The following is a 14,627-nucleotide window of genomic DNA, read 5'->3' as shown; positions in this document are numbered from 1 at the left end:
TCACCAGAGAAAGGGAGAGGGCGGAGGGAGTGGGGAAAATGATCGAAAGGAGGGGAGGGGGAGAAAGATGGATTTCATGTATGAAGAAGCTCAAAGGCTGGGAGACAGCACTCGCAGAGGTGAGGAAGGCTGTGTGAACAAACAGAGCAGAAGCTGGCATACTGAGAATGGAGAAAACAGTAAGACCAAGCTCCCCAGGGAGGGAAGGGATGGTACCATAGACAGCCTGGGTCGTGGGGCAGGTTGAGGAGTCAACAGCACTGCTGGGCCATGCCCCAACAGATGTGCTAGCCACTAGGCAAGGCAGGCTCCTACTCTTATAAGGTAAAGCTGCTGTCCCTTTAAAAGACTGAAAAGACTGGTAATATGCCTTTAAAGCTGTTTTTTTTTTTTTTTTTTTTTTTTTCAGCTAAGGCTCTTTGAAGAAACTTACATGAAAAAGACATAATCACATGACTGTAGTTCTTTGTGTGTGTGTGTGTGTGTGTGTGTGTGTGTGTGTGTGTGTGTGTGTGTGTTTGTAAGAGAGAGGGAGAGAGAGTGTATGTGGGGGGAGGGAGAGAGAGACAGAGACAGAGACAGAGACAGAGACAGATCTGGAGAAAACTTTGTTCATAAAGCTAAATTCTCTGCCCACAGCAGAACTGAATCTGCCAACTTTCTTTCTGCACTGAGCATGTAAAACAGAAATACAACCTAAACAGAGCATGCTCAGGAATGTGCCCAGCCCGACATGAGCATTCCTATAGGAGCACGTGTGGGTCTCCTGATAAACCCTCTTTGTTGAAGGAGAGCACTGATTTCAAATGGTAGTGCTCTCCTTGCTCAAGGATAAGTCTTCCTACCCCCATTGGGTAGTGTGATGGGGCTGTGCACTCACCAAGATGCAAACACATTTTGTCCTGTTACACATGAGCAAAGACAAAGCCTTAGTCTACTTCTCCTGTAGTCTCCACCTATGCCTTGAGAAGCCCTCCCATTTGCTGAAGCCATCCAAGATCCAAGTGCATGCAGGTCTCTACCATGAAGACTGGCTCCACAAGACATAGTAGAATGGGCAGGAGGAGCTGCTCACAGACAGCAAAAGGCAGCATCAGTTTAATATTTTCAAAGCAATGTTATCACAACCTGAATTGGGAGCTTGTGAGAAGGCCCAAGAGTTAGTGGCTCAGTGGATAAGGCACCTGTACCTGCTGCCAAGCCTGACAACCCGAGTGCCACTCCCATAGACTCCCATGATGAAAGGAAAGAATTGACCCCTACACTTTGTTCAGTGTCCTCCAAACACACACTATGGCACAAATGAGCAAGCACTGTGCCCATACCCCCACAGAAGCACAATGTCACAAAGCCCAACAGAGGACCATCAAGGGTCATTCATGCTCTCTCTCTCCTCTCTCCCTCTCTCCCTCTCTTTCTCCCCAACCCCCTTACCTTTGGCCACATCACACTCCTTAATCATTTTGAGAAAGTTGTAAATTTCCCTATCTAGTCTCTGTTGACATGTTTGTGCTCTCTGAAAAAAAAAAAAAGACAAAATTAAACCAAATAAAAGACTTTCAAAATTACTTATACATTAATGTTTATATCAAAACTTGCAATTTGGATACATATAACACAATACCTTTACAAAAGGATATGGATAAAACATTTAGCCAAGCAGCTTAATAAGTATTTAATTCTAAACACATTCAACATCAGTCCTGTAGACACTACCCAAGTGCTCTATTATGCCATGAATATATAGAGTTAATTTCTTTCATTTGCTAGATCTGAATAAACTCATTTATAAGAGATTATAAATTGCATTTCTTAAGGATACATTTTTAAAACTGTTTTTTGTTTTAAAAAATCCAGATGGCCCTAACATTTGGAAATTGCAAGCTGATTTTTCATTCAGCATGTTAAATACATGCTGCCACCACCCACATCGTCAGACCAAGCAGGACATTTTCTTAACTGAGTTGAAGCTCATAAAAATAAAGTCAATTACAGAGAACAGTCTTCCTTGAAATTTTACATTTCTTCACAGTAAGATCTCTAGAAGTAAAACATAAATGCAAAAGCCATCCTCTGACTTGTACCTCAGCCTAGAGCGGATTCAAAGAACAAAATGCAAATTATTGTCAATTTTAAATTGGTTTTATATAACAAAAAGAATGAACAAGAAATCACTGAAATTGCTTGGCTGTGGCAATTGAAAATATTTATTCTAGCCAGGTGGGGATGGTGCACACCTTTAACCCCAGCACTGGGAGGCAGAGTCAGACAGATCTCTGAGTTCAAGACTGGACTGGTCTACAGAGTGATTTCTAGGACAGCCAGGGCTACTCAGAGAAATCCATCTCGAAAATAAATAACTAATTAAAAAATACCTATTCTGTGAACCATGACCTAGAAACACTGGAGTCACTGATGTGAGCAGAGTAATGGACCCAGCTTCCTTGCTTTGTACTCATAACCCCAACTGACCCATCACAAAAAACATTTGCTTATTCAAAATTAAACCCAGTGTAGCAGCGTGCCAAGGTGACACAGGTAAGCACTCTTCTCTTCCATTTCACCTTATAAATTTTTGAACTCTTATAAAGCTCAACCCAACCACAGCAGAATTATTCATGGGACCACATTAGTGACAGGCAGTGTTCTCTTTTAAATTTGTATTATCCCTTCTGTTTTGAGACTCCTAATGACATCTAAATATAACTCATGTTTACTTATTTATTCGAGAGAGAATACTTATTCTATGTAATTTGAAACCACATAAAGAGACCTGGTTTGTTTGCTCATTTTTTCAGACACTGTGAATACAGGCTGAAGGGGAAGTCCATCTGGAAACAGTGCATCGCTCATGACTTACTAATAGAAGAATGTTCTCACAATGCACATTAGGATTCCACTCATGTCCAAGTCAATGTGGCCACCCACTTGTTTCCTTCCCATGGTGAACGATGTCTAAGGAAGCACTGGCTCTGTCTGCAGACGTCTTATCTGATGCACAGTACAGCTCCTGAGTGATAACGGAGGCGAGCCACCCCTCCACAGTATCATCTTCACATACAAGTCACAAGCCTCTACACTTAGTATTTTTATGTCAAAGCTTTAAAAAATGTTCCTTTGCTCAATGGTTTAAAATGTACATAAAAGTCAGCTAAGAAAGAGTTCATGAACACACAGTATTAAGATAACTCATAGTTGACATTAAAAAGAACAGTGGTTTTCAATACAATAAAATAAAGTACATTCTCTAATTTGCTATCCCCCATATTGATAGTTATAAAAAGCAAAAATCTTCTGGGCTAGGCAGGAACCACATACATGTCAATCCTGATAGTAATGAAAAAGCTGGGGCCATAGTATCATGAGTTCTTGTCTAGCCTGGGCTATACAATGAGACCATGTCTCAAAAATTAATGCTTGTGAATACTTGTGGTGTCTGGCATGGTGCCTCATTATTGAGTTCTAAACCAATGACATTATGCCAGGGAAGTTGAAGGTTTAAATTTGATTTATTCACTATATAAGTACAGTCCCATTATAAACAATGCTCTAATATTAACATTTGATAACATTTTTAACTTTATCCAAGTTATCTGTGCAGACTATCTACACAGTAAGACAGCCAGCCATGAGCACAGAGGTCCAGTGCCTCAGACAGCTGCACCGAGAGCAGCCCATCTCAACTCATCTCCTGTTCCATCTGTCCCCACAATCTTTAGCTATCACATTCACTGACAAAGCTGATGCTTTTCTCCATACAGGGTTGGACCTAGGCCCCCAGGACATATGCAGCAGATGTACAGCTCGGTCTTCAAGTGGGTCCCTCAACAACTGGAGCAGGGCTGTCCCTAAAGCTATTGCCTGTCTGTGGAACCTGTTTCCCCAACCCGCCTGCCTTGTCTGGTCTCAGTGTGAAAGGATGCACCTCGTCCTGCAGAGGCTTGAAGTGCCAGGGTAAAGGGATCTGGGGGGGGGGGGGGTCCTCCACCCTCTCAGACGATAAGGGGAGGAGGAATAGAGAGAAGAACTGTGAGAGGGGGTACTGGGAGGAGGAAAAGTGACCAGGATGTTAAATAAACAAACAAACAGACAGACAAACAAGATGATGCTCTTCCCCCTTGTCCTGACTCGGAGGGTCACTTAAAACCGCATCAAGGAGGTGGGTAGCAAGAGAAGAGTGAGTAGAGCTCCATCCAGGAACTTGCTACAGAGAAGCCACATTTGACTCATTACGAATGAAGCACAGAACTTGGTACTTTAGCAATAAAAGTAGTTGCTAACATATACAACAGTACAGGGAAAGAAGACAGCCCAGAAGGACAGACTGTGTGGCTCTGCTCCCGTGCAGCAGGAAACTGGCAGCACTTCTAACAACACTGCCATCAGGAATATCGACAGTGGCCAACAGGACACTGGGGACAAAACAGCTTCCAAAGACAGCACCAAGGAGCTTTGTCAGGTAACAGGCATGCTCCGCAGCTGGTAGGTGAAGGGGTCACGCAAGGCATATATATTTATCAAAAGACATGAAACTGAAAAGAAAAAATGAGTTCACCTTATGGCATAAACATTACAGTTCAAAAATATTAACCCTACCCTCAAAAATAACAGATGATAGATCCTAATTTTTGCAGAAAATAGCGCAGTGGAGAGTGTACCTAAGGGTCACCTGCAGAGCTTAACTCTAGCCATACTTACCTGAAGACCAGCTGTACTGTCTTCCCTTGCATAAAGCCAAGCACAGCATGCTGGGACTCTTCTAGTACCTGGTGACTAGCCTGGCCCTCCCGCTGTCTTAATGTTTTATGTTGTAACAGATACTCACAGAAAAATAAAAACTAAAACGCCCTGGAAAGAAAGGTAATTGTCCCTCACACACTGACTGCCAGTCTCACAGCACTGCTTGCCATCTCCTGTCCCAGAGCGTCAGCTGTTCATTTCTCCCCTCTCCTGGGATGCTCTACCCCAACCTAAATGTGAACGGTACATCATCCTACTATATGCTATTTTCTCCCAAGTAGTATCTTTTGTTTGTTTCTGGGTTTGGGGGGGCAGAATCTAAATGAAACCCAGGCTAGCCTGAGAACCCACTGTATAGCAGACTACTCTCAAGCTTCAGGTAAGCCTGCCGCTTTAACCTTCTGAGTGCTGGGATTACAGGCGAGTGTACAGCACACACACCTGACTTTCTGCTCTTCACACACTGTGCACTGTGATTTATCAGTATATTAAGTGTGCCCTATTTTATAGACGCACTGTCTTTACTAGTCCCTCAGTTTGTGCACATTTATCTTTCTGTATATTCATTTTAGTTAAGAATCACTTAGCTAAGTCAAATAAACAAACTCACTTAGTTTAGTAGTTTAAATTTAGCATTCTATGTTAATTATTTTTTTATATCACAAATGTAGCTGAGGCCCTAAAGAATTAAGTGAAATCAACAAACAAAAGCCTCACTTGGTTAGCACCACCCACAGTATGTCACACATTCTATGCCTGCTTCTACCCTGAGGTGCTTCTGGTTAAAATAAGAAACTGGGCTAGGTGTAAAGCTATACCTGTAATCCCAACACTCAGGAAACTAAGGCCAGTTCAAGGCTAGCCTGGGATACACAGCAATATTCTATTTAAAAAAAGAAAACAGCCAAAGTAAGTTAGTGAAAACTTAGTGTGATTTTATTAAATTAAAATAAGCAGCTATGTGAGGCTGGCATGGGCCATGCTGGTACTGCAAACTAATACTGAGCTTGTCTCCTCCCTCTGTTGAGCTGTTTTCTGACATCCTCTCACACAGCAGGAAATGACTTGTTTCTTTTCTCCTCAGTGCCTTAAGCTCAAGGCAATGACAAAGGCTGAAAGAAAAGCTTTTCACGTTTTTTTTTTTAAGAGATCCTAATTAGGAAGGGTGATAAAAATGGGAGAGACCAGTAGACTAGGGTAACTTTTAATACAGACACCACACCCCAAACGTCTTGAAAATGTACTTTCTGTCAATGGAATGCTGAGGGAATGGGACCAATCTGTACTTAACTCAGATGACAGACAACATGTTAGTCCAGGTTCGTCCTCACTCTGTGGACACCAGAAGTAAATTCTGCCCAATTGCTCTAATTCTTCCCCTAGAATTAATTTCCTTTAATTTCACTCAAGAATCAAAGGTATCTCGAGTCTGTCTGCCTAAGCTACATGCAAACATGCTTTGGAGATCATTTCAGATTTCAACTGTTTTGAACACTGAGAATCAGAACTCTCCCAGTTACCATTCAAACTCCACTGGACAGAAGTGTCTGCAGCTACAAAACCTGAACACACTTCACACTGGCTAAATTCTCACTGACCTCTGACACACGCTACACAGAGAGTAAAACTTGATGGTTTAGAAGTCAAAAGAAAAAAATGTTTGAAAGGGAATAAACTACAATGTAAACTGAACTGGTAACTGATAATGTGCCTGAAAACTGGAAACGCATATTTTTAGAAAACTGTCTTTAACCATGTGTCTCAATGGTAAGGAAGCTAATATGTTTTCATTTTACTTACAGTTCCCATTTAAAGTGCCTTAAATTACCACAATCCTGGAAGATACTGGTTATGTTGTAAATCCACATACATTTATCACTCAGGATCAGAAATAAAAAGGCATTCTCTTCATGGAGAAAATATTAACTAAATATTAAAGCATTTAGCATAATTTTAATTTTTTATTCAAAACTTGGTCACATATATTTAAATCCTCTCTATTTTTAAAAGACTTATTTTTACTTATGTGTAGGTGTGTCTTTCTATGTGTGAATGTGCACTGGGTGTGGGTGCCAACACAGGCCAGAACAAGGCACTGAGTCCCCTAGAGCCGGCATTATATGGTGTGGGTGCTCAGAACTGAACTCTGGTCCTCTACAAGAACAGCAAGTATCCTTAACCTCTGAGCCCTCTCTCCAGCCTCTAGTTTCTAAGTTTTGATGCCATTATTCAAAATGTTCTGATAGATGTTATTTTTTTAGTTCATTTGCTGAAGAGTCATGTTTATGGTTAACATATTACATATTACATTCTAAAATAGTAGAGATAAAGCAATCAACAAAGTCTACCAGATACCTTCAACAAGTCAAGAATTAGTTCAAATTCTCTCATGTTCTATCATAAAATTAGGAATGATGGAGCCCAGCATTTCTTGCTCATCAAAACTAGAGGCTCTTAATGCCAATGAAGCTCTGTAGACATTAGTAAACTTAACTTCAATAGACTTGTTTATTTAGAAGCATGCAAATCCTTTAAATAATTAACTTAATTTTCATATAAAGTTAATAGTAAAATTCATGTGTTTTGAGATAATCATTTAAACTGAAACAGGCATCCCTCTGTAGTGTAACTCTTCCAGATCCATCAATATTTTGATAAACAAAATGGATTTAAAAGGTACAGCGAGAAACTAACATCTGCCCCCTCCCCTGCCCCAAATACCTACTGTCAGGAAAGGGGAGATGCTGTTGCCCTTTCAGATAAAAATGTCTCCACTCATTACTGGTGCTTTACCCTACCCTTGAGCAGTGGCTGTTACATATTGAAAGCAGTTTTCAATGAAAGTACTGGTCAAGAAATGCATCACTATGGTTGCATTATTGAAACTCTGAAATATGTAGTGAAGTCATAAAGGGACAGGTCAGGCTCCACACTTCCTACCTACCAGAGGCAATTTGCAAATACAGATGTGTTTAACATAAAAACAGACTCAGAATGTCTTAGTTTGGGTCTTACTGCTGTGAACAGACACCATGACCAAGGCAACTCTTATATAAAGAACACAACATTTAATTAGGGCTGGCTTATAGGTTCAGAGGTTCAGTCCATTATCATCAAGGTGGGCGCATGGTAGCTTCTAGGCAGGCATGACACAGGAGAAGCTGAGAGTTCTACATCTTTATCCAGAGGAAGTCAGAAGCAGACTGTCTCCAGGCAACTAGGAGTAGGGTCTCTAAGCCCACCCCCAGAGTGACACATTTCCTCCAAAAGTACCACTTCCTATGGGCTAAGCATATTCAAACTACCACATTCCACTCCCTGGCCTCTATAGGCTTGTTGAAACACATGAGTCTATGGGGGCCATACCTAGCATGGCATAATACAAAATGCATTTAATACAACTTCAAAATTCCCATAGTCTAAAATAGTCTCTACAATATTAAAAGTCTGAAGTTCGAAGTCTCTTCTGAGATTCATGCAATCTCTTAACTGTAATCCTTTAAGAAATCAAAATCAAAAAGCAGATCATATATTCCCAACATTATGCAGGATATACTTTACAATTTTAAAACATCATAGTGAGGAAATACTGGACCAAAGCAAGACAGAAAACCCACTGGGCAAACTCCAAACTCTGCATCTCCATGTCAGATGTCAAAGCGGTCTTCAGATCTCCAACTCCTTTCATCCTTGTTGACTGCTGTTGGTAGATCTTGCATTCAGCAGCAACAACTTTGTTTTCTTGAGCTGGCTCCACTCCCTGTTAGTAGCTTTCTTCCATGGCCCTTATATCTCGACCGTCTTAGGGAATCCAAGATAACGTTTAATGTATGTGACCCACACATGATCTTCTGGGCTCCTCCAAAGGGCCTGGGTCACATCTCCAACTCTGCCCGCTGTAGCACTGTAGGCTCTGACTGACTCCACTCTACGGCTGCTTCTATTCTTGGTGATCATCCCTCAACACTGGCATCTCCAGTTTGCTGAAGTCTTCACTATAACTAGGCTTCACCCACAGCCTTTCATAGGATCTCTTCATGGTGCCAAGCCTCAACTTCTTTGCATGACTTTCAGTCCTGGGCTGTCAACTGCCACTGAGGTTGCACATTCACCAATGGCCTTCCCTGGGCTCTCACGGTGCTAAGCCTCAGCTATTCTCCATGACCCTTCATATTTTCAAAACCAGAATGATCTAGGTGATTCTTACACATTCAGCTTCAGTACAAGATACAACCTTGGCTATCTCTGGAACACAGCTTCTTTGTGCTCTCAGAAAATACATTCCAGAAGATTTCACTTCAGTGATGCTAGTCTCTTCTTTATCACAACTAATGACTTAGCTCCAGCTAACCAGCACTAATTGTCCCAGTAGTCTCTTCTATCCTTGACTCTAAAGCCAGGGTCACATGGCTGAAGCTGCTGAGTTCTGCTGCTTGCCAGGGCTGGAACATGGCCTCCATGTTCTATTAAATTGTCACCAGCTTTCTGTTTTCCAGCTCCTTCATTGTCTAAACTTGGTTGTCCTGGAATTTGCTCTTGACCTTGAACTCAGGGATCTGCATGCCTCTGTCTCCTAAATTATAGGATTAAAGGCATTTACCACTATGCCTGGACCTAAGCTTTTCTCTATTTGGAAGTTGCTCTGTACCAGTCTGGCCTTTAATTCAGAGATCCACTTGCCTCTGTCTCTAGGGATTAAAAGCATATACCACCATGCCTGGAACTAAGCTTTTCACAGCCACTGTCCGTAAGATCTGGAGCAAAAGCCTGTCTTCCATCTCTGGATTGCAGTTCAGGATGAACTATAATTCCAAATGAAGACAATAACCATGTCCCTTGTTCAATTGCAAAAGCATAAACAATAAGCTTAGCTGAGTGGGGTCTTGTTTTAAAGTCACCAATCCCTTAATCTGCTTATCTCCTTGAACATGGTTCAGCTCCATTCTACTTCTTGGTGCCCCTTTATTCTTTGAACCATACATTTTGTACTTTTCCTTTCAGAGCTTGCTATGCTTGATCAAAACCCTCTTCATGAGACTAAACCAGAGAACAAAGTCTCTGCTGAGCTTTTTTGAGACTTCCTTTGTTAATGTAATTAATATAAATCTCTTTACCTTAGCTCAGGCAGATTCTTCAGACAAAGGCAAAAAGCAGCCACATTCGTCACCAAAATAGCACAAAAACAATCTCTACACCACATACTGAAATTCTTCTTTATTGAAACCTCTTAAGCCAGGTCTGCACAGTTTAAATCACCCTCAGCACCAATGTCTTCTATATTTTTACTAGGATGTTCTATTAACCCCCATATAAAGCATTCCACCACTTTCTAAAGTCCCAAAACCCACATTCCTCCAAACAAAAGTATGGTCAGGCCTATCATAGCAATAGCCCAGTCCCTGGTACCAACTTCTGTCTTGGGGTTTTACTGCAGTGAATAGACACTATGATCAAGGCAAGTCTTATAAGGACATTTAATTGGAGCTGGCTTACAAGTTTAGAGGTTCAGCCCATTGTCATCAAGGTGGAAGCACAACAGCTTTCAGACAGGCATTGTGCAGGAAGGGCTGAAAGTTCTACATCCTTATCCAGAGGAAGCCAAGAGCAGACTGTCTCCAGACACCTAGGAAGAGGGTCTCCAAGCCCACCCCAACAGTGACACACTTCCTCCAACAAGGTCACACCTCCTAACAGTGCCACTCCCTGGGCCAAGCTTATTCAAACCACCACAAAGAACATCATCGCATTCTCACCAAGACATTTTATAGTACCATCATAGCAGAGGCATATCAGCAGAATGCTACTGGACAAAGACCACTATTACTTCTGCTGTCAGAAGTCATAATTTCAAAACCTAGCCCCCTAATAGAAAGCATGAGTCAGCTAGTTATGGCAGTTGGATGGTGTCTGCTCACCGATAAGGACTCCTTCAGGACCACGGCCGAAACGACATCTTCCTCTTCATCATCAGTTACCTGATCCTGGGAACAGTAGTGAGTGCTATATGCAGAGTGTTCTTCAATTGCTTCCAGCCACTTCTGAAACAACCCAAGAATTACATAACATCTTTACTCCAAAGAAATAGCAATAATCTATAAATCTAAAAGTTACATAGAAGGAATAACTATGGCAAAAACGTACCCAAAATGACATAATGAATGTTTCTTGCCTGTGATCCATCTGCATAGAAAGTTATTCCTAGTGCTCTTAAAATATCATTTATAAATATATATATACCAATTAATGCTTAAATATATTATAGAAATTAAGCAATAAATCATTTTTTTCACTTAAAATGACTTGTTTCCAACACTGTTGAATCATTTAACTCACAGCAGTGGGCTTGGACACAATATTATGAATTTAAAATAAAAATTATATACACAATAATCTTAAGAAAGCCAACTGCCTGATGATTTAACTTTAATAAGTTTTAAAAAGAAAATTAGTTTGACAAAATGAACTAAAAATACTTGTTTCCTTACAAAAGTGCATGTGGTAATTCTTATAATCTTGTGAAATACTCAGAAACAGGATAGCTAGTGGCTGGCGCTGGGAGAGCAGGAGCTCACATGACAAGGGTCGGGGAGGGAACACGAGAAGGGACAGCTAGAGCAAAGGCCATTGGATGTGTTGGATGGAAACCTAATGCAGTAGAAACTTCTTACAATATACACATTTATGAAAAAAAACTAAATGAAGTCACCAAATAATGGGGGAAGACAAAACCCCAACAAATGAATCAACAACTGAAACCTCCAGTTCTGAGAATAGGCTACATCTAATAGAGTTCCTGGCCCAAGGGGTCCCATGAATACCCCCAAACAATCCAGGCTACTGCCAAGGGTATGGGATGCTCTCTATAAACTGATGGTAAGGCTCCATTACTGAAGACAACTACACAACTCATTGAACATAGAGAAATCATGCTGTTGCCAACCTAGAACCTTCCCCTACTACTTAGTCTTCAGGGTACTAAGAGGAAGTCTGCACACTAGCAGAGGAGAAAGGCAAACACCAACCCAGCTATAAACTCTTCAATCAATAATTGTGACCTGCCTGAATATGCTGGTACAATAGTAGCATAAAATTTGTTGATGTAACCAATCAATTATCTGGCCCACTCTTCGAGATCAAACCCATACCCCATACTATTTGTGTGGCCAATAATTTGAGATTAGGCAGGAAAAGTCCACATTGTTGTTCTCCTAACAACATCCTGCTATACTCATAGAACAGTGCCTTGCTCAGTCATTCTCACAGAAGCTTCCTCCTGCAGGAAATAGAAAGAAAAACAGACCTACAACAGAGAAAGGTGCAGAGAGTGAGAGAGTTTGGAACACTCAGTCCTAAGTGGGATCTCTCCTTCAAGTCCTTCCTCTCAGAGCTCAGGGAACCTGTGAAAGAGGAGGCAGAAAGATTGAAAGAGCCAGAGGGGATGGAGGACACCAAGGAGAAAGGCCCTCTAAACACAGCAGGACCAACACACATATGTATATTTCCTGATATATACAACCTACCAAAGTTAAAACAAGATGAAATATTCAATTTAAACAGACCAATAAACCCTAGCAAAAAGAAGTTATTAAAAGTCCCGCAATCAATAAAAGCCCAGAGCAAGATAATATGAACTCAGCACAAGAATTCCACCACAGCTTTAAAGAATTAATGTCAATATTCCTTGAACTATTCCACAAAATAGAGACTGAAGAAACATTTCCAAGTTCATTTTACAAGGCCACTATTACCATGATATCAAAACCACACAAAGACCCACTAATATAGAAAGTTACTGACTAATTTTCTTTATGAATACACAAGCAAAAAAAAAAAAAAACTCAACAAAATACTTACAAACAGAATACAAGAACATATCAAAAAGATCATACACCATGATCAAGTTGTCATCCCAGAGATACAGGGATGATTCAACATAGGTAAATCGATAAATGTAATCCACCACATAAACAAACTGAAGACAAAACTGCATGATCGTATCATTAGACACAGAGATTGCCTTTGACAAAATCCAACGTTCTCTCATGATAAAAGTCCTGGAGAGACTGGAGAATTCACGAGAAATACCTTGACATAATAAAGGGGGTTTACCACAAACCAACAGCCAACATCCACCTAAACAAAGAGAAATTCAAAGCAGTTCCACTAAAACCAGGAACAAGGGAAGAATGTCAGTTCTCTCCATAGCTATTCAATATAGGACATGAAGTCTTAGCTAGAACAGTAAGTCAACTGAAGGAGATCTGGAGGCTACAAATTGGAAAGGAAGAAGTCAAAGCTTATCTTTATCTGCAGATGATATAATTTTATACACAAAAGACCCTAAAACTTTATCAGAAAACTTCTATGGTTGGTAAACACTTTCAGCAAAATACATAGATATAAAATTAGCACATTAAAAATTAATAGCCTCCCTATAAACAAATGACATATAGACTGAGAAAGAAATCAGAGAAACAGTACCTTTCTCAATAGCCTCAAAAATTAAATGTTAAAAAATTTAATTTGATAAGACTTGATAAGACTAACCAAGCAAGTGAAAGACTTGTGTAATAAAAACTTTAAGAAACTGAAGGAAAAAAAAATCAAAGACGCCAAAACATGAAAAGATCTCCCATGTTCTTGGTACAGTAGGATTCAAGTTATGAAAATGACTATCCTATTAAAAGCATCTAAAGATTCAACAGAATTCCAATATAGTTCTTTGTGGAAACTGGAAAATATTTTCAATTTCATCTGGAAACACAGACACACAAACGAAACAGGATAGCTAAAACAATAGGGAATAAATTAAAAACTGCTGGAGGTATCACTATCCCAGATTTCAAGTTGTACTACAGAACAAACAGCATAATGTTGGCATAAAAACAGACAATAGAACTGAATCAAAGACCCATACATAAGTCCACATACCTATGTAAACCTGAATTCCACAAAATCAAAAATACACATTGAAGACAAGACAGAAATGTCAACAATGATGCTGTTCAACCGGATGGCTGCATGAAAATAGACCCAAATTTAGCATCCTGGTCCAAGTGGATCAGACAAAAACAGATATCCTGAATGTGGCAGAATAGAAAGTAAGGAACAGCGTTGAAGTCATTGGAAAAAAAAGGGGGCTTTCTGAACAGGACACCAACAGAACAGGCACCAAGAACAGCAATCAACACATGGGACCTCATGAAACTGAAAGCTGTTTAATGGCAAAAAACCCCCATCATTTAGGCAAAGCAACAACCTACAAATATAGGGGAAATTTTTTTTTACCAATTATACATCTGATAGAGTGTTGGTATCCAAAATATACGTAGAACTAAAAGAAAAAAACCAACCCTTAAGATCAAGAAAACAACCCGCTTTATAAACCTGTGTACAGAACTAAGCAGAGGTCTCAAAGGATGGAGCACAAATGGCAGAGACACACTTAAAGAAATAACGTTCGACACCCTTAGTCATCAGCGATATGAAAACGGAAACTACTTTGAGATTTCGGCTTACACTCACTAGTCAAAATGGTTAAGATCAATACACAAATGACCTCCTGCTGGTGAGGAATGGGGAAAGTGGGACATGTATTCATTGCTGGTATATAAACTGGGCATAGACGTACCTCAGGATCCAGCTATCCCACTCTTGGGCATATACACAAAGGCCTGGACACCATACTACAGACACCTGCTCATCTACATTCACTGCTCACGATAGCCAGAAATTTGAAACAGACTTAATTTTAGGAAAAGTCAAAAAATATAATGGTGAGTAGGTAGGAAGGTGCAGAGGACGTAGAAATGGAGGGAGAGAGAAAGCAGGTTTTGTCTATACTGTAATTACATGCAGAATACACATTCTAACATACAAACCACACA

At 40.3% G+C, this 14,627-nt stretch overlaps 1 protein-coding gene across 4 annotated transcripts in view; it reads right to left on the bottom strand.

Moving 5' to 3' along the window:
* Window positions 1–14,627, bottom strand: part of Osbpl1a (oxysterol binding protein like 1A) — a 181,147-nt gene that overhangs the window by 113,924 nt on the left and 52,596 nt on the right. For 3 of the 4 annotated variants that reach the window (XM_076912969.1, XM_034517766.2, XM_076912970.1), the window contains 2 exons: window positions 10,656–10,778; window positions 1,435–1,516 (listed from right to left, as the gene is read on the bottom strand). In XM_076912969.1, coding sequence (XP_076769084.1) covers window positions 1,435–1,516; window positions 10,656–10,778 — 205 coding nt within the window. Of the gene's footprint in view, window positions 1–1,434; window positions 1,517–10,655; window positions 10,779–14,627 lie in introns of those variants that run through there. The other variant, XM_076912973.1, reaches the window with a different exon arrangement.

This window comes from Arvicanthis niloticus, chromosome 14, assembly GCF_011762505.2.
Source record: "Arvicanthis niloticus isolate mArvNil1 chromosome 14, mArvNil1.pat.X, whole genome shotgun sequence".
Taxonomy (NCBI): domain Eukaryota; kingdom Metazoa; phylum Chordata; class Mammalia; order Rodentia; family Muridae; genus Arvicanthis; species Arvicanthis niloticus.
The sequence above is the reverse complement of the archived record's forward strand: the minus strand, read 5'-3'. Positions and strand labels throughout refer to the sequence as shown.